An 18,771-nucleotide genomic window follows, 5' to 3' on the forward strand; every position below is an offset into this window, starting at 1 on the left:
CATTCCCCATTGTTTTATTATTAGGTTTTTTAAAAATCTCAAACTATTTACTGAGCCTTTTCACTTAATTTCTTGTGGCTTCTCCTTTTTGGTTTCAAGAGCCCCATAGTCACCTCTTCTGTTGAGAGAGCAGCTGCGAACCCTGTCTTCAATTGTTTCCAGTTCTCTGTTCCTAGGACACTGCTCCTCCTTTCATGGTGAAAGATCACACCCCCTCTGTTTGTAAGCACAGAAGCTGGAGACATGATTATGCTGGCGACATGGGGGCTGGGCACAAACAGACAGGACTGACTTAAATAAGTGAATCTTTACCGCACTCAAAAAATGTTTTCCCTCTAGAAATTGAAAAACAGAGCTTCTGTGGGGATTTTATTCATGCAGAAATTAAATTGGAACTTGGTGTAAAAACCCACCAACTGTGAGATCATGACCTGAGCTGAAGGTGGACGCTTAACTGACTGAGCCACCCAGGCACCCCTTATTTATTTTTTTCAAGTCTATTTTTTTTTAAAGAGATTGAGAGCAAAGAGGGGGAAGGGCATAGAGAGAGGGAGAGAGATGATCCCAAGCAGATTCCATACTGTCAGTGCAGAGCCCAACATGGGGCTCTGGGGCTCCAACTCACAAACCGTGTGATCATAACCTGAGCCGAAGTCAAGAGCCATAAGAGTTGGATGCTGAACCAACTGAGCCACCCAGGCACCCCGCCCCCGCCATCCCAAAGGACCTTTTAATACCATCACTTTGGGCATTAGGTTTTCAACATGTGAATTTTGGGGGAGCAAAAACATTCATTCCAGTGCTGCAGTAAGGAATCATTTGGAATTTCCCCCAATGTTAGCCAGCTTGTCTCCTCCATCAGTATCTTGAGAATAACCAGCCCTAGGATTGTAGCACTCACAGGTGCAGAAATTCCTACTGTGTGGGGTGGCTGCTGTCCAAGGTCACCGGTGAGTTACAGGAGCCAGTGCACCCAAGTCCAGGCACTCTCCCGGGGCAGCCCTCCTTGCCGCTGAGAACTGCTCCTGCTTAAAAATTTTACGAAAAGAATTTTTTTTAACTTATCCCTTTACCAGGAAACCCTGATATGGAAGTTGAACCTCCGTGCCCGGCTGGCACGGGGTCCTGTGTGGCCCGGTGGAAAGGGCAATCGGCAGGAGGCCTGCCCCTGTGTGGGGTTGCTTCGTCTACTCACCAGACTCACCCACCAAGTCCTGAGTCTTCTCTTGGTTAGAAAAACCTGTTTCCTGTTGCTTTCCGAGATCATGACCATCCTGGTTGTCCTGGTCAATAGATATCCGTTCGCAAATATTAGTTAGGTTTTTCCTATGTGCTGGGTTTTAGGCTCCAGAGGGGTCAGGGAACACGAGCCCTAAGGCCCCACAGAGCCAGCCTGCCGGTCTTCACGGTAGGTCCACACCCTTGTCTGCCTGTAGGTCTCCATCCTTTACATCAACATCCAGAATCGTGTCTTCATTTATGTTTTGACTTACACTTTTGCTCTGTGTTTGTCCTCTTGTAAAGCTGAGCTAAAAAACAAAAAAACAATGGCTTCTCACAGATGGTTTCAGAAAACATCCCAGGACGCTGGAGATGGCTCTGCCTATCTGAGAAGCTTAATCAGCTCTTTGCTTTGGCTCTTGGGGAGGCTGTCTTCGCAAAAGATTGTAGGTGAACTTTAGAACAATTGATGTACTGTTCAGATGTCCTTGGTCTATCACTTGCAAAGGATTTGTTTTGCTTTGGCCTCTGTTCCCTCTTGGCTCCTAAAAGGCAACGTTTTTCTCTGTGAGCCTTTCTGTGTATTTAACAGTAAGCTGAAAGTTGAATCTCACATTGCTTTCTCAAATCTGAGAAAAAGTTTAGAGTTTTAGTGCTGAAACATTTTGTTGGCCCTTTTTCAGTAACATGAATTTTAACCCTCAGTGTTTTGGGTTTTTTTTATTTTTTTTGTATCTGGATGTGGTTCATGGGGAGAATTCCAGAAGCCTCTAGAGAAAAAGGGGGAAGCTCCTTTAAGTAAATGGGTAAATTTCACATAAAGAGGGCAGTGATTTGTGTCTGTTATTTATCAAAATGTGATACCTGATCACTGGTGGTAGACATGATTTTTTTTTAGTTGGAATATTGCTGAAGCCTTACTTTATTTTAATACATTTAAGTAGATTAATCATGGCAAATGATACTGGTTTTTCACCTATAATATCCATGTTTCCTTTCATAACAAGCTTATTTGAGTAAAAAATTTTGCTAAATATTAAAATCATACAGGTGGTATATGAGTATGGCAAACAAAAAAAAATCACAAGATGGGCATACAAATGACAAGGTCTTGGGAAACAGTGGTTAAGTACATGCCAAGGACAAGAGTCGTGTAAAACAGCCTGTAGTCCTGCAAGGTCAAAGATGTATACCCCTCACCCACAGAAAGCAAGAAGCCTGTGGTCTATGTTAAGTATGCTAGAGTAGCAAGCTGTGTGTATGCAATTTTTAACCACTTATTGAGTGGCTATTCTGGGAAAGGAAATGACTCCTATTTAAGGGGCTGGGGAGAGGCAGAGATCCCAGGCAGAGCTTTACAGTGAGAGACTCAGGGGAGTGTGTGAGCCTCACTTGAGAGGCATTTTGGTCTCCTGCCCAGAGCCAGGGAGCAAGGGGGCAGAGAACTGGTACTGGGCCTCCAGGGGATCTGTTACCGGCCAGAGTGCTTTCCTGACAAGTTATCTGCCGATTTGATTACAGAGGACGGTTACAAGAGGATGACGATAAGCAAGAACCTCAACCTTAATGCAAGTTTAAAAGTACTTATAACCATTGTTGGGTTTTCCCCCCCAAATATGAAAACGTTGAGCTAAAAACTAAATGGGACAAAGAGCCGCTTCCTTTATTAATACTTGGAACAGAATCTGGAAATGGAATGGTAATTTTATTCCTTTGCCCATCTGGTGTTTTAACAGAGTTGGGTCCAGGAGTGAAAGTCCTGCCAGTCTGTGGTCCACTCCCTGTCCCCCCACCTCTCCCCCTCCCCGACTGGCCCCTGTTGCTCGGATTGAATCCCTCAGTAACCTGACACCAAAATGCACCTTCTAACCTAAGGCTTTGCCCTCCCTGTGAGTCAAAAAGCGGCCCCCAGGGTGAGAGCTCAAGTTGTCTTCACTATCTGTGGATTTTGTGGGCGAGCCTGGGAGAAAGTCCTCACGAAGAGACAAGAAACAAAGCAGAGTAGACTGTGCTCCTGACCGAATCACACATTGTAAAGCGTGATGGGGTGGGGGTGGGGTATGTAAAGCTAAGTCACCTAATCCTCCAGTCACCAGTAACTTTCATTTAAAAAATCATTTCCTTTAGATGTTTTTCCTTTACTTGCATAGAATAGATAGTTGTAGTCCGTGTATGGGTGTCGAGTTTCTGCTGAGAACAGATGAGGAAGCTCAATTCAGATCCTTAGCTTGAGTTTGTTGGTTCCTCTGGTCACGGTCACAGATGTCATTGCAGAGAGAAGCGCCCCCCCCCCCACCTTGCCCCTCTCTTGCCCCCATCTGCTGCTGGAGACCTCTCATTTAGAGCAGAGCTCTGAAGGATTAAAGATAAAGTCCTAAGTGTAAGTGTCGCAATGTCGGTGCCAGATGAAGACTGCTTAAAAAGATAGGAGGGTGTGACTCGACCATTTATTTGGGGAAACGCTCAGTGTAAAACTAGCACATGGTGTTAACATGGGAAGTGCACATACCAGCACAGACCTGAATTTAGACCCGAGACCCAGCACTTGGAAGCTGAGCGACTTTGGACAAATTTCGACCTTGGACAAAAATTTAAAAAACAATGTAATCTTTATAATCTTTATAATCTTCAGTTTCCCTTTTAGAGATAGAAGGTTCTAACTGGGTTGTGCGGTGCCTTACATAAGATCCAGTGCACCTCCCACCCTGAGTCACTCTTCTCTGGACTCAGCCCCCCAGGGGACTGTGTCTTTCAATCTCTCTTTCTGCCTTTAACCGAGCCTGTTTTGTTCCATGTTTGGTTTTTTTGTTCTTCAAATAACCACAATATAGAACTGAAGAATATTTTAAGGTATTGGTATTCATCAAATGAGTTTATGTCTTCTTTTTGTGAATATTTTTTGATGTCTGTTTTTGAGAGACAGCCTGAGCTGGGGAGGGGTAAAGAGAGAGGGGGTACATCAGATCTGAAGCATACTTTGCTGATAGCAGAGAGCCCGATGTGGGGCTTGATCTCATGAACTGTGAGATTGTGACCTGAGCCAAAGTTGGACACTTAACCAACTGAGCCACCTGGGTGCCACTATTTATATCTTCTTTTTCAATTAACCTTTAAAAATCATTTTTAACATTTTCTTCTTGAAATGCTCCATGTCCCAAAGCAAAAAGCAATGACTTGTAAAAAAAAAAAAAAAAAAAATGTTCCTATCTTTGGGACTAGTGGTGAGGTTGGCTTTAACCTCTTGTAAGTGAATGGCCTGTAAAACTAAAAAAGATCTTTACCTTGGTAGAAGTTTGGGCTGAGTCTCGAGTGATTTTTCTGGTCTCAGGGCCAAAATCACAGTTTCTGCCTTGAGATAGTTACGTAATCTCTCCTTTCACATCAGCTTTGTGGTGTATAATATGCACAAGGATTAGTATTTGCTTGGGGTAAGGTAGCACTGGACCAGAGGTCAACCCTGTGGGGGTGGAACAGAAGAATGCATGGCAGTGTCCTAGTGAAAAGAAGATTCAGGGACCCCAGAATTCTGTAAGAGCAGAGATCTTGTGTCATCTGGAACTTTGGATGAAATCCAGACAATAGAGAGTCTTCAACAGGTTCTCATGTTATCGTATGGGATCTGGGCAGCCAGGAGTAATCATGAAATGGTGGCTTCAGGGGCCACTGGTGTCACTGCAATCCTCTGGAAAATTCATACCTTATTTTTATGTGATCATGATAGAAGAACCTATGGAATAAAACTGTGGCTTCTCACGTTTGTTCTCTTCATACCTTTATTTAGCCATCCTTTGACAGCCAACTATGTAGTAATCAGTGTGCCTGGCACCCAAATGAGCGACCCTCAAGCTTTACCCTTAGGGGACTAAGTAGCGAGAGGTCTGCAATTAGGGGATGTGCTCCACTGGGGTGTTCCAGGTGCTTAGATTGCTCTAAGGGGACAGGCCTGACTGTTGAGGGGATGGAGGGGAAAAGATTTCCTTCAGGGGAGGTGGTATCCTTGGTGAACCTGAAGGCTGAGGCATTTGTTGCCTGGCTTCTGGGCCCAGGTCCATACTGGCACCCACCTTGCCTTGTTTCCTGACTTGCAGCCAGTTTCCTCATCTCTGACCCACCTTTCTGCCTCTGGAAGTGGAAGTGAGGTAGTAGTGAGGCTAGCTGTGAGAACATGCACCTGTCTGAAGGTTCTTCGTGCTCCAGCTGTATGTCTACAAGATGGTGGTCCTGCTGGGGCTGAGAGTTCAGTGTGGCTGTGAGCTTCCGATTTGTCTTCATTAGACCAGTCTAATGAAGTCCTTTTGGTCATGACCCTGACTTTCTTCCCTGACCATACAGTCTGTCATTAGTCTGACTGAATAAAGCCCTGTGATTACACACACCTTGTAGGGTGGTTGTGTGAGAGATAGGGGGTCGTTTGTCTAGAGTAGCTGGTACACAGTGACTTCTCAAATAGTCACCATTATTGGGAAGGAGGAGTAATCCAGAAAGGGTCACAGAATCAGGACAAGGCTCCTGCGTGGCCACTTGTTGTGCTGCTGCCTGCAGTGGTTGAAGGCACTGCTACTCACATAGTACCCTGGGCAGTTGAGAGGGGATAATCCCCTCTCTTTCCCCATGTTGTAGATACTACAGGTAGTCGAGACTAGGTATACTCTTAAGTACTATCATGTACTCAAATACTGCTGTATTATTCAGGCCTTTAAAAGGAAGGAAATCCTGGGGCCCCTGGGTGGCTCAGTCAGTTAAGGGACCGACTTCGGCTCAGGTCATTCTGTCATGGTTTGTGAGCTCGAGCTCCATGTCGGGCTCTGCACTGACAGCTCAGAGCCTGGAGCCTGCTTCGGATTCTGTCTCCCTCTCTCTCTGCTCCGCCCCTGCTTGCACTCTGTCTCTCTCCCTCTCTCTCAAAAATAAACACATTTAAAAAAATTAATAAAAGGAAGGAAATCCTGGGATGCCTGGGTGGCTCAATTGGTTAAGCATCTGACTCTTGACTTTGGCTCAGGTCATGATGTCACGGTTTGTGAATTTGAGCCCCATGTCAGAGTGCTGCATTAGCAGCATGGAGTGTGCTTGGGATTCTCTCTCTCTCTGCCCCTCCTCCACTCTCTCTCTTTCTCTCAAAATAAATAAACTTGATATATTAAAAAAATGAAGATGGTGAACTGTATGTGTATTTTACCACAATTTTAAAAAGTAGTTTAAAAGCCTATTAAGTATGTGCCAAGTGTCAGACATTATTGTGATTTCTCTCTATATATTGAATGGGGACTCCCAAATGTAGGGTGACGATCAGGTGGGAGCCGGTGGTGTGGGCTGTGAAAGGATTCAGCCAAGGCAGAACAAAGGAGATAGCAGTTTATTGAATACATTGCAGGGGAGCGGTGGGCAGGACCGCAGAGGAGAGGCCATCTGCAACGAGGCAGTGGGAGGGGGCTGTTTCTAAGGGGAGAAGATGAGGAGTTATGGGGATGTATGAATTTTCCCTTTTATGGTAACTAAGCCTGGTTGTAAGTAGCCCATTGGTCAATTAGGGCTTGTGAATATTTTGAGGTGGGGCACCTGGTGGGTCTGTCTCCATTCAGCCTAGTGGTCACTGTGGGCCCTCTTCCCTTGTTCAACATTCCGTTGCTCAAGCCTGTCGCCCAAAAGTGGCCTCTACAGTAACACCTGGCACAAGGCGAGATGATGTGAGTTAAAAGGAAGGTGGCCCCTGTCTCTCCTTATGGAACGTGCAGACTGGTAGGGGAAAACATGTCAAATGGAGAACGGCATTAATGAGCACAAGTGTGGCTGGAGCACATGCTATGATTGGTACTTACAGTCGGGGAACTTGACCTCATTAGGGAGGCCAGGCCAAGAGCCAAGGTGAGCAGGACGAATGTGCAGAGCATGAGCAAAGGCAGCAAGAAGACCAATGTGTCAGAGAGCAGAGGGTGAGAGAATGTGTGTTGTACGAAGAGGGTGGTGAAGTCCCAAGGGGCCAGACCGCATAGCCTTATGGGCCAGAGTGAGGAAGTTTGTCTTTCTTCCTGAGCAGAGTGGGATGCCACTGAGAGTCTTGAGTGAGGGTGGGGAGGTAGAAGAGTAGGTTTGGGTTTTGAAAAGGTCGGTCTGATGGAACATGTTTTCTTAGAAGGAAAAATCTTAAATGTTCACAGTTGTATCTCAACTATCCATGTGGAAAACTTGAGCGACTCTGTTTCTCAGGGCCCTTGTGCTAGGCCCTGCCCTGATGTTTGCAGAGACATCACAGAGACCCACATCCCATAAGTCCAAACAGTTGCAGGTTATAATTAAGCTAACAAACTATTATCACTATGTTCTATCCTCTGACCATGGCAAACATGTCTTTAAAATGTCAAAAAAGATGTGTACAACTATGGTTTTTATGTGACTAAGTGTTAGCAAAGTTCCAGAGGATGAATTTGTCTGTAATTGCATTGTCTGGTAGTCTATTGGGCCAATGAGATATGGATGAGTAGTAAAGATTTTATAATTAATCATTTACGACGCCACAATTTTTTTGCTGCCATTATGGAAAAATCAGTATATTTTAATTAAGGTTTTCATATAATTTGCGCTCTTTTGACAGAAATACTGAGTCAGACAACTTCTTTTTTTTGCAACAGCTTTGTTAAAATATAATTTGAGTACGGCACAACTCACCCATTTGAAGGTACAACTTGGCTTGAATCATTTTAGTTCTGAGATAGCTTCTCATAAATCTTCAATTTGAAGAAACTTTGCCCTGCTGGGGGCATATTGACATGAGTTGTTACAAAATTCTTAATACTGAGATTTGAAAATGAATCATGGGTATAATATAACATGACTTGTTCCAAACATGGTAATGGGGTCTCCTACAATAAATTATCTTTTTTTTAAGCTATAATTGACACGTAACATTATATTAGTTTCAGGTACAATAAATTATCACAGAAAATGTTAGAAAATATTTTCATTGCATCATATCCATCTTTATCACTTACACTGTAACTGTCATTGTCTTGTGAAGCATTATCTCAATCTAATGTTAATGTGGAGTCCTGGTTGAGGTGCCTGGGTGGCTGAGTTGGTTAATCGTCCTACTTCAGCTCTGGTCATGATCTCAAAACTTGTGAGTTCAAGCCTCACATCAGGCTCTCCATTCACAGCGTAGAGCCTGCTTGGGATTCTCTCTCTCTCCCTCCTCTCTCTGCCCCCTCACACTTACACTTTCTCTCTCTGAAATAAATAAACTTAAAATTTTTTTAAAATGTGGAGTCCTGGCATCTTATGTCCCACATGTTATGCCTGGACATCTCAGAGCAGCAGGAATGGTTTGATCCTGTAAACTGTTCCTCTGCTGCCACATGCAGGTGTTATGAGTTTGGAGGAGCCCCTGAACTACAAGTTGGAATAGGAGGAGGAGCCAGAATACAGTCACTTGGCACAACCGGGGATGGTGCTGGATTGTGCAAGGATCACTTGTGCTCACGTATCTGAAAGGCAGGAACTGACGAGTGAATAAGACTTTGATCCTCTTGCCGAGATCCTCCCCGCGCACTGATGCAGCCTCCATCACCACTGCTGCTGTATTAGCGGCAGTGAAACCCTTAGACGTTTGGGGCTTTCAGACACAGTTGCCAGTTATCAGAAGGAACTTAGGAAAAGGGATGTAGGGGAGCAGTTTCATGGGGCCTAAACAGTGCTGGTTATAAGAGCTGATGGTTAGAATTACTCCAAGGAACAGAGACACTCACGTACCCTTAAGTGTGTGTGTGTGTGCGCGTGCGCACGCACGCACGCGCGCACGTGTGAGAGAGAGGGAGGGAGAGAAGGAGTGGGAGCACAGGGTACAGAATAGGGACTCCTCTGCCTAGGGTCAGGATACTGACGCCATATTACTGGCAAGATACTGGCAGGCCCCTTCCAAGTTGACCCAATCAACCCTGTTCATCACGATACAGACCAACACAGCCAGGAGGTCCCCTCTTTCCTAGCGCGTTCCTTTTGAAGACTGCTGACTGCATTCTCCCCTTGTGTTGTCTTACCAGGAACTGGTGAAAGTGGCAAAAGCACCTTTATCAAGCAAATGAGAATCATCCATGGGTCTGGCTACAGCGATGAAGACAGGAAGGGGTTCACGAAGTTAGTTTACCAAAACATATTCACCGCCATGCAATCCATGATCAGAGCCATGGACACCCTGAGGATACAGTACGTGTGTGAGCAGAATAAGGTAAGCGCCACAGGGGTGTTGGCCCTATTTGTGGAGGCATGCGTTCCTTCTCTAGAGAGCATGTACATCTTTTGACAAAAAGATTTACAGAGTGCTTTGGTTTCAGAGGCCAAAGAAGATCTGGGGCCCAAACTCCAGAGGAGTGTGATGAACTTAGTTAGCTCTGTAGTCTTGTCTTCTGCAGGAGTTCTCTCATGGGGGTACTGTGGTGCTCCCCAGTGCGCTGGGATTCAGAAATGTGGGCATTAACATTGCTTTTTTCAGGTGCTGAGAAAAGGTAACCCATTAATTTCTTCATTGGCTCAGTGGAGATCGTGGGCTTACAATGGCCAACTTTCCCAGAATTCCCAGTCATGGGAAGTAGGGTCATAAATGACCTGCAGACCACTCACAGCAATTGGTGGGTTTTCTTTCTTTATTTTAGGAGCTAGGTAATGGTTGAGGAGAGTGATACTTACGTCCCAACTAACAATGGGCTCTCATAAAGTACTAGTTTCAAGCTGGCTTTACTTTTGCTATCACCACTGGTTATTTAAGATATACTTATGTTTAAAGTCATAGGAAAATAAGATAACCAGGAATGTGGAAGGACAAGGCAAATAAAATTGTATATAGTATATTGGAATGCAAATCTATTGCCAAATACTATATCTGAGTTCATTAAGAAAATAGAGAGGAAATAGTTTATTTAAAATAATTGATACTGAGGGAGACACCAAGGTGGCTCAGGCGGTTAAGCGTCCAACTCTTGATCTCAGTTCAGGTCTTGATCTAAGGTCATGATTTCAAGGCCCAGGTTGGGCTCCATACTGGGTATGAAGCCTACTTAAATGAAATGAAATGAAATGAATAAAAAAATTAATACCAAGATACAACATGACATGATAAAGGAATATTCTAAGATGAGTCTTTTGTGGGTCTACTAAAAAGAATTTAGCTGCTACAATGCCAGCATTGCATAGGCTTTAGGATTGACCCCAACAACAACTTTATCACAAACGTGTAGCACCTACATTCATGTATATTTTATACATGATATATGAAGAGTTTCAGAACAATGAATCTAATTTTTTATCACTCAGTGACCAAGTTACATAGGAACATAGCATGCACCCAAGTTTTGACTTGACTTTACATGATGTCTGCAACCTCACGTCTTTACCACCATTTCCTTGCACTTTTGAAGAAATGAAGGAATGGATCTTGCTTCAACCTTCAAGAACGTTGTGCTAAAAAATGTGTGTATGTGGGGGTAGGGTGGAGAATTAGCCTTTAGTGTATCTGGTGCCAAGCAGTGTAAGAGGTTACACACTGAGCCATTGGAAGCTTCTAGAGGTGACTGTGATGATTCCATGATACACTGGTTTTGTATCTGATTGAAAGTGTAGATTTATTTTTTAATCACTTATCCAGTTGACCCTTGAACAACGCAGGTTTAAACAGCGCAAGTCCGTATACATGGAGATATTTTCAATAAATACAGTACTATAAATGTATTTTCTCCTATGATTTTCCTCACATTTCCTCTAGCTTCTTTCCTGTAAGAATACAGAATATAACACATCTAACCTACAAAATATGTGTTCATCAACTGCTTATGTTATCAGTAAGGCTTCTGGTCAATAGCAGTCTGTTAGTAGTTAAGTTTTGGGGAAGTCAAAAGTTATATGCACGTTTTTGACTGTTTAGGGGTAGATGTCCCAACTCTGATGCCGTTCAAGGATCCACTGTACCAAGGATTTGGAAAATGAGGCCACCTGTGGAAATTTAGGATTATTTCAAAAAAGAAGTATGTCAGGAACATCCTTGTGAAGATTTTAGTTAATCCATTTGCCTTTGTTGGAAAATGCATTTTGTTTCTCGTTCATCGTGGGGTGATGGGAGGAAGCCTGGAATTTAAGGGATGGACTTGTAAACAGGTCTACTGGGAAGGAAAAGCTCAAGTGTAAGTTCATTCTATTTACCTTGGCGACATGTGTTTTTAAAACCCAATCAGGTTGAAAATCAGCGTCTCTGGGTTTTGGTTTTGTGTCGTTTTCCCTCAAGGTCTTCCAGATACTGAAAACCCATAAACTAAGGGTTTATGTTTTAAGCAAAAACATTTTTATGGGGTTTGGCATTCGACCACTTCCTCTTTCTCTCTTGGTCTTAATTCTTCTTCATAAGGCCGTGTCCTCTTGACCACTAATCTGCATTAGGTTCCCAGGGCTGCTGTAACAAAGTGCCTCAAACAGGGTGGCTTAAAACAGAAATACATTCTCTCCTGGTTCTGGAGGCTACAAGTCTGAAGTTGTCATTGATTGGTTCCACCTGGAGGCTCTGAGGAAACATTTGTTTCAGGCTTCTCTCCTAGCTTTGGGCGGTGCTGGATATCCTCGGAACCCTTTGGGCTTGTAAACATGCCATTGCAGTCCCTGCCTGTCCTCACACAGGGTTCTCCCCTGTGTGAATCTGTTCTCATGGCGTTCTCCTTTTTGTGTCCAAATTTCCCTTTTCTTCTAAGGACACCAGTCATTGGATTAGGGCCCACCCTCATCCCAAGTAGGATCAGAACTTGATTACACCTACAAAGATTTCCGAATAAAGTTGCTTTCTGAGAAGTTTGGGATTTGCATGAATTTCAAGGGGATAGTATTCAACCCAGCAGAGTCTGCCCTCTGCGCCCCACCCCCCATTCATGTTAGTCCCATATGCAAAATATATTCGTCCTGTTCCAATACCCTCCAAAGTGAACCCATTCCAGCATGAACTTAAAATCTTGAATCTAATCGCAACCTCAACTGAAAAGGTTTCAAATCTCATCATTTAAATCCTCTAAATGAGGTGAGGCTCTGGAGGTGGTCTATGCTGGGGCCAAATTCCTCTCCTATCTCCTTTTCATTTGCTGCATCTGGCTCCCTTCTCAATGCCTTCTTTCTATTTCAAGTACCTACATTTATGCTTCATAAACTTCCTCTTATCCCTCAAATGCCTGGGATGAATCACAGGCTTTACAAAGAGGCATAAGATTGAGTAGAAACAACACTGGTGGTTCGTTCCCAAAAATCTGGGCTCTATTCAAGGCTCCCCTGTGGGTCTGGGGCAGAAGTCAACAGTCTTTCTGTAAAGGGCCAGAAAGTAAATATTTTTGGCTTTCCAGGCTATATAGTCTCTTTCCTGCTCTGCTGTTGTGCAAAATCACCCATAGAAGAGGTGTCAACAAATGAGTAGACTCATCGGAAGCTCTATTTGCAAAATGTGAATGCTATTCTTAACCCATGGGCCATACAAAAACAGCCCACAAGTGGATTTCATCCACACTTTGTGGTTCTCCACACCCAGTCTTAGGGGAAGCCATATAACCTCCCTGGTTTTGCACTTCCCCAAATGTTAAATGTGGACAACACATGCTGTTTCTACATCATAAGCCAACATGAGCAAAAAGAAGTGCTTTGCAAATGAAATGGCACTACAGAAATACAATACAGAAATATTATTGGGGCAGTGTCAAAAACCAAAAGTGGACTCATTATTTCTTCTATTTGTTTAGGTCATTTTCATCCCTTCATTGTTTTTCAGATAATTTTTTTCTGTGGGCTAATCCTGATTCCAAATGAGAAACTGTAACAAAGTACCATCCTCAGATCACAAAATGATAAAATGATGAGTGTTCATAGTATTAAATAATAACTTAAAGAAGCATGGGGTCACCTGGGTGGCTCAGTCAATTAAGCATCTGACTTCAGCTCAGGTCATGATTTCACAGTTTCATGGTTTCCAGGCCCGCATCCGGCTCTGGAATGCTTGTGGTTCAGAGCCAGCTTGGGATTCTCTGTTTGCCTCTCTCTCTCTACCCCTCCCCCACTCTCACTGTCGCTGTCTCTAAATAAAACTTAAAGCACGGTACATGTTTTCTCTACCAAGCATTGTGTCACTTGAAACAAAGAATTAATTAGGAGGGAGATGAATAAAACCTTAAGTAACTTTTAGTTTGTTTGTTTTTTTAAATAAGCTTTTTTTTTTTAATTTTTTTTTTCAACGTTTATTTATTTTTGGGACAGAGAGAGACAGAGCATGAACGGGGGAGGGGCAGAGAGAGAGGGAGACCCAGAATCGGAAACAGGCTCCAGGCTCTGAGCCATCAGCCCAGAGCCCGACGCGGGGCTCGAACTCCCGGACCGCGAGATCGTGACCTGGCTGAAGTCGGACGCCCAACCGACTGCGCCACCCAGGCGCCCAAGTAACTTTTAGTTTTACAAACATGCACTCCTTTCCTCACTTCTTATTATGGACTATTTAATTACATTTTCTTGGTTTTTTTTTTTTTTCCGAGGTGGAAGCACTTTCTTAAATGTAGAAGAGAAGTAACTGATTTTAGAGGGTCTTATGTTAAATGTTAGTGATTTTATTGCTCAGCTAGGTTGTTAAAAATCTTTGCCTATTTATTTGACAGGCTCCTTAGGAAAGGAAATTTATCAGAAATTTAGTTGAGCTTTTGGTTTTTAGCCAACATGGTTTTTCAATTAAGATATGTAGCCTGGGGGTGCCTGAGTGGTTCAATCGGTTAAGCGGCCAACTTTGGCTCACATCATGATCTCACGGTTCGTAGGTTCAAGCCCCACGTCAGGCTCTGTGCTGACCACTGTGAGCCTGGAGCCTGCTTCGGATTCTGTGTCTCCCTCTCTCTCTGCCCCTCCCCTGCTCATGCCCTGTCTCTCTCTGTCTCTCAATAATGAATACATGTAAAAAAAAAAAAAAAGATATATAGCCTGGAAGATTATTTTCTTATACCTCGCCTTTTATTTTTTTAAAGAAATGATGCACAGGTGTTTGCTCACTGTGTTGGTAAGCCTTAACTTTCATGAATGTCTCTCAGGAGTGTCATATGAACCCAGAGTAGAATTTATGGCTTCTTGAATAAACACTGCTCAATGGCAGGACTCCCAAATTGGAGTCTGCTTCTAATTCATGTTTACTAGTGATGATTTCACTGAAGTCCGAAGAGCTTCATTTTTTTTTTTTTGCTGTTTGTAGTGTGTCCAACTTGGGACATTCTCATCCTAGGCCTGTCCTGCATTGAAGAAATGCATTGCTTTTTATCCTTCTAAAGGTTCTGCAGAATCTGCATGGATGACACAGATTGAGCGTTTCCCAAGGGGAAAGGAGAACTCTGCCTGGCTTCTCAAAAACCTTTTTGCTCTATAGTCACTGATCCCTGGAGAAAAGAGTAAGGTCTTGAGGATCTTCGGCAGCTGACTCCCGCTTCAACCCTGCCTTCCTGCTTATGGGAGTTCATCACAACACTGGGGTCACCTCATATTTGCATGTCATTATGCACAGATAATTGCAAGGGCTCATCACAAAACAAAAACAACATCTTAAAAAGGAGAGTTAATAATTAAGCAACAAAAGGTCTGTTTTGCCTGCCATCCACTCTGAGAACCTAATTAAGGTCTGAAATTCCCTTCAAAAAGCATCTTACTGTTCCATCGGTTACTTTTGCTGAATTCCAAGGTTCAGCTGAGAAGCTGGGCTTGGCCCATCCTGTCAACCACAGCTGAATGGCAGAACTGGGAGCAGGGGAGGGGTGTTGAATTTCCTGACAAGACCTCTGCTAGTTTGGTTTGAAGGTCTGCGGGTCCTGCATTTGGGTAGCAGGATGACTTTGTCACTGGTTCCTTGCAGTGTCTTGAGTTTGGGCATCCACATCCCCCTCTCCTGACTTCTAGGTTTCTCAGGATGTTGGAAACAGTCTTTCTCAGTCTTGGCTGTACATTGGAATCCCCTTGGGGGGAGGGGGTTGCTGCTGGGGTACCACCCCCAGAGAGTCAGAACTGAGTGTTCTGGGAATGTGGCAACTTAAAAAAAATTTTTTTAATGTTTATTTATTCTTGAGGGGGAGAGAGAGAGAGAGAGAGAGAGAATGTGAGTGGGGGAGGGGCAGAGAGAAAGGGAGACACAGAATCTGAAGGAGGCTCCAACTCTGAGCTATCAGCGCAAAGCCCGACGCAGGGCTTGAACTCATGAGCTGTGAGATCATGACCTGTGCTGAGGTCGAACACCCAACCAACTGAGCCACCCAGGTACCCCTAGATGGACTTTTAGAAGCTTCCCCAGTGCTTCTGATTAGGCAGCCACAATTGAGAACCACTCCTATAAGTACCCTAACATTATTTGAGGTGTTCAATCTGGGTTCTGGTTTCCTGTCAACCTTTCCAGAATGGGGAGGGAGAATTCTGGTAATCTATTCCATGGAATGACCCAATTAATCTCTACCCAAAGGTAAATCGAATGGCCAGCCCTGCGGATGTTTGTTTTGTTTAGCTGAGCTGGGCTGCCTTGATGAGTTTTGTGATGGTGGCATCTCCGGGTGACATATTTTATTTCAGGGCAGGCTCTGTGTTTGTTTGCTTTGAATTTTGCAGGGGCCTAGCACTACCTCATACTGGGATCTTCCAGGGGTGAGAAGAAGGAGCTGTATCTTAATCTCCGGAGGTTCTGTCACCAGTGCTTTCTTATCCTCTGTTTCCTGTTATTACAAAGAAATGATCATTTCTTTTTTGATCAATAAAGAATCAGGGATGATGGTTAGGTTGGTACTATGCCCAAGGTATAGATGCCATTTGTAGTAAAAAATACCTTGCAATGTTGTAAGTGGAGATATTACACTAGGAAATTAAGTGGTTAAATCTTTTTACTCATCATTAATAAGATACTTGTATTTATTGACATGGTAATTCACCAGGTATACAACTGAAATATCAAATATCCTGCTTCAGGGGTGCCTGGGTGGCTCAGTTGGTTGAGCATCCAACTCTTGCTTTCAGCTCAGGTCATGATCTGACAGTTCATGGGATCGAGCCCCACATCGGGCTCTGCTCTGACAGCATGGAGCCTGCTTGGGATTCTTTCTCTTAGCTCTCTCTCTGTCCCTCCCCCACTCACATGCATGCTCCTGCATGCGCGCTCTCTCTCTCTCTCTGAATAAATAAAAAAAAATCCAACTTCACATTAAAGCAGTGAAGTGTAGTATTTATGGGTCAGGGTCACAGGACATTACATTTTGTATATAACTCTTCCAGCTTAACTTTATTCTCAGAAGGCAAAGGGATGAAGTTCCAGAAGGATCTATTAAAGACTCATGTGAGGAAGTCAGGCACAGTCAAATGAAAATGGTAAATTTATGTCACTTTTTTTATAGAAGAGTTTCTCAGAGCTTGAAGTATTTTAAGACCCTCTTAATTTCTAATTTTTAAAACATCTGTTTAAATATATTTTTCAGTCCCACTTCCTCATCCAGTTTGAAAAGTCAGCTTCTGCATGAGCTTCTGGGAACAGGGAGGCCTATGTTCAGATTTTGGCTGCAGCCCAGGGTTGCTGGTTCTCTGGCAAATGTGAAATTCAGCCTCTTTCTTTCTTTGTCCATTGGATATTAAAAATCGTGTGGTACATTTTTCTTCTTACTAAGAACTTGGAGTTCTAGCTAGTGTCACAACAACAACAAGAAACTCTCCACCAAAATCCTGGGCTGGAGTTTTTCCATTTATGCCAATAGTTCTCTGATTAATCAATGTTGACTTTAGTGTGAAAATTGCTATCATCAGAACTTGAAATGTTAAGAGTTTGGAAAAGAAGAATAAGATGGAGTAAGAACTGGGTTTCTCCTTCATCACCATCAAGGGGACCACCCTCCCCTCACCCCCTCCACCACAACACCCCCCCCCTCCCGCCTACCCCACAACTACCCATTCAACCTGGATTGGAAGATGAGGAATGTTTGGAGCCAATGAGGAGTGATGAGATTGATTTGACCATTGAAATAATCATTCCTTCCCCTACCTCAAGGCAAGATGTGAATCTACCACATCCCAAGCAATGCTTCTTAAAATCTCGTGGAAAGGGTAAATGTCAACAAAGTTACAATCCCCAAAACGAATGTGATCATCAGTCGATTGGAACGTCATCCATCCGACATATGTGAAACATTTTCCTGGAGTCTTTTGAGTTGCATCCAACTTTGTTGTCATTCTAAAATATAAAGGGGAACGTGTGAAACACCCTCATGATCAAACTCTTTAATAAAATCTAGAATGATCTTCGGTGATGCTACATCCACATTTTCTGATGGTAGAGGTGACTGGTGTGATGGTGGTGCCCTCAGACCTGCCTTCTCTGAACGCCCAGTTACCCCACTGATGAATGAATGCCATAAACATGTGCCAAGGCATATATTCCCGCCGCCCAAGGTTTTTTATTGGAGTCCTGCCAAGGGAGGCATGTTCATCTGGTATTTTTGAATTTAGACATAGATTTTCTTATTAACTGGTTAATAAACTCCTCATATTATTCGAGGCAAAACATTCTAGAAAGCTGCTTCTCTTTATTAAAAGTTTTTGTTGGGGGAAGGGGGCCTCAAACGGTATACAGTAATGAATCCAACAGAAACAAATTGTTAAAAGGTTTTGTGTGTGTGCGCGCACACGTGTGCCTGCAGGTGCATAGCTGTGTTTAGCAATAAACATACCTTTAAAGTAAAAGCCATGTTCCTTGGAAGCCAGAAGAGTTGCCTTTGTTTTTTTCATTGACACTTCTTTTTGGAAGCTCAGAAGTTTTGAGGCAGCTTTGAGACCTTGCATATCATGTACTTGCTCTTGATTTTTGACACCTAAAACTCTGTTGGGTTTAGTTAAAAATGATCTAGAGTAATGTAAGATAGCTTCATGCCATTACTATTACTTTGTGTTTTGCCTAAATCAAATCCTAAAATATTTGGGCACTTTGATTAGAAGTAAATATGTGGTGCGTTTAACTTGGCCATGTACAGGGTCTGGTTAGGAAATTGTTTGCTTTTTTGTGTGAGTGTATAAGTAAAGGTCAGAGGACTTAAAAAAAAAAAACTAGAGAAACCAACTTCGAGTTTTTTAAATCACTCAAATAATTGAGGTGGCTTTAGTTGCAAAAAGGTTGAAGATGATAAGAATGATGCTGATTATATTTTAAGTGCCTCTGAGTTTCCTCCCTTCCTTTTATACTGGCTGAATGATGGTATGTGTGGGAGACCATTGTGGTTGGGCAGTGGCTCCCCCTTTGCCCCAGGGACCAGAACTTCTGCCCTGTCCCTTTGTATCTGTGCTTTGTGTTGACATGGAATGCCTTTCCTGTTAGGTCTTCCCTGTTGAGTTGTGGGGAGGCTTCACTTGAGGGTTTATTATCACCGTGATCGTTATGATTTGGATTAGTTGGGGTGTAGAGTCCTAACAATGTTAATAATTACCCCAAACAAAAAAGTCTTTCTTTCCAAGGTCAGGTTAGCTCTTGGTGTACTGGAATGAGACAATAGCTGACATAAA

At 43.3% G+C, this 18,771-nt stretch overlaps 1 protein-coding gene across 2 annotated transcripts in view; it reads left to right on the forward strand.

Annotated features, from left to right (window-relative positions):
• The window catches only part of GNA14 (G protein subunit alpha 14), a 204,386-nt gene that overhangs the window by 105,038 nt on the left and 80,577 nt on the right, over positions 1 to 18,771 (forward strand). For both annotated transcript variants that reach the window (XM_047830925.1, XM_047830926.1), the window contains exon 2: positions 9,258 to 9,442. In XM_047830925.1, coding sequence (XP_047686881.1) covers positions 9,258 to 9,442 — 185 coding nt within the window. The remainder of the gene's footprint in view (positions 1 to 9,257; positions 9,443 to 18,771) is intronic.

The sequence above is a fragment of the Prionailurus viverrinus genome, chromosome D4 (assembly GCF_022837055.1).
Source record: "Prionailurus viverrinus isolate Anna chromosome D4, UM_Priviv_1.0, whole genome shotgun sequence".
Lineage (NCBI taxonomy): Eukaryota > Metazoa > Chordata > Mammalia > Carnivora > Felidae > Prionailurus > Prionailurus viverrinus.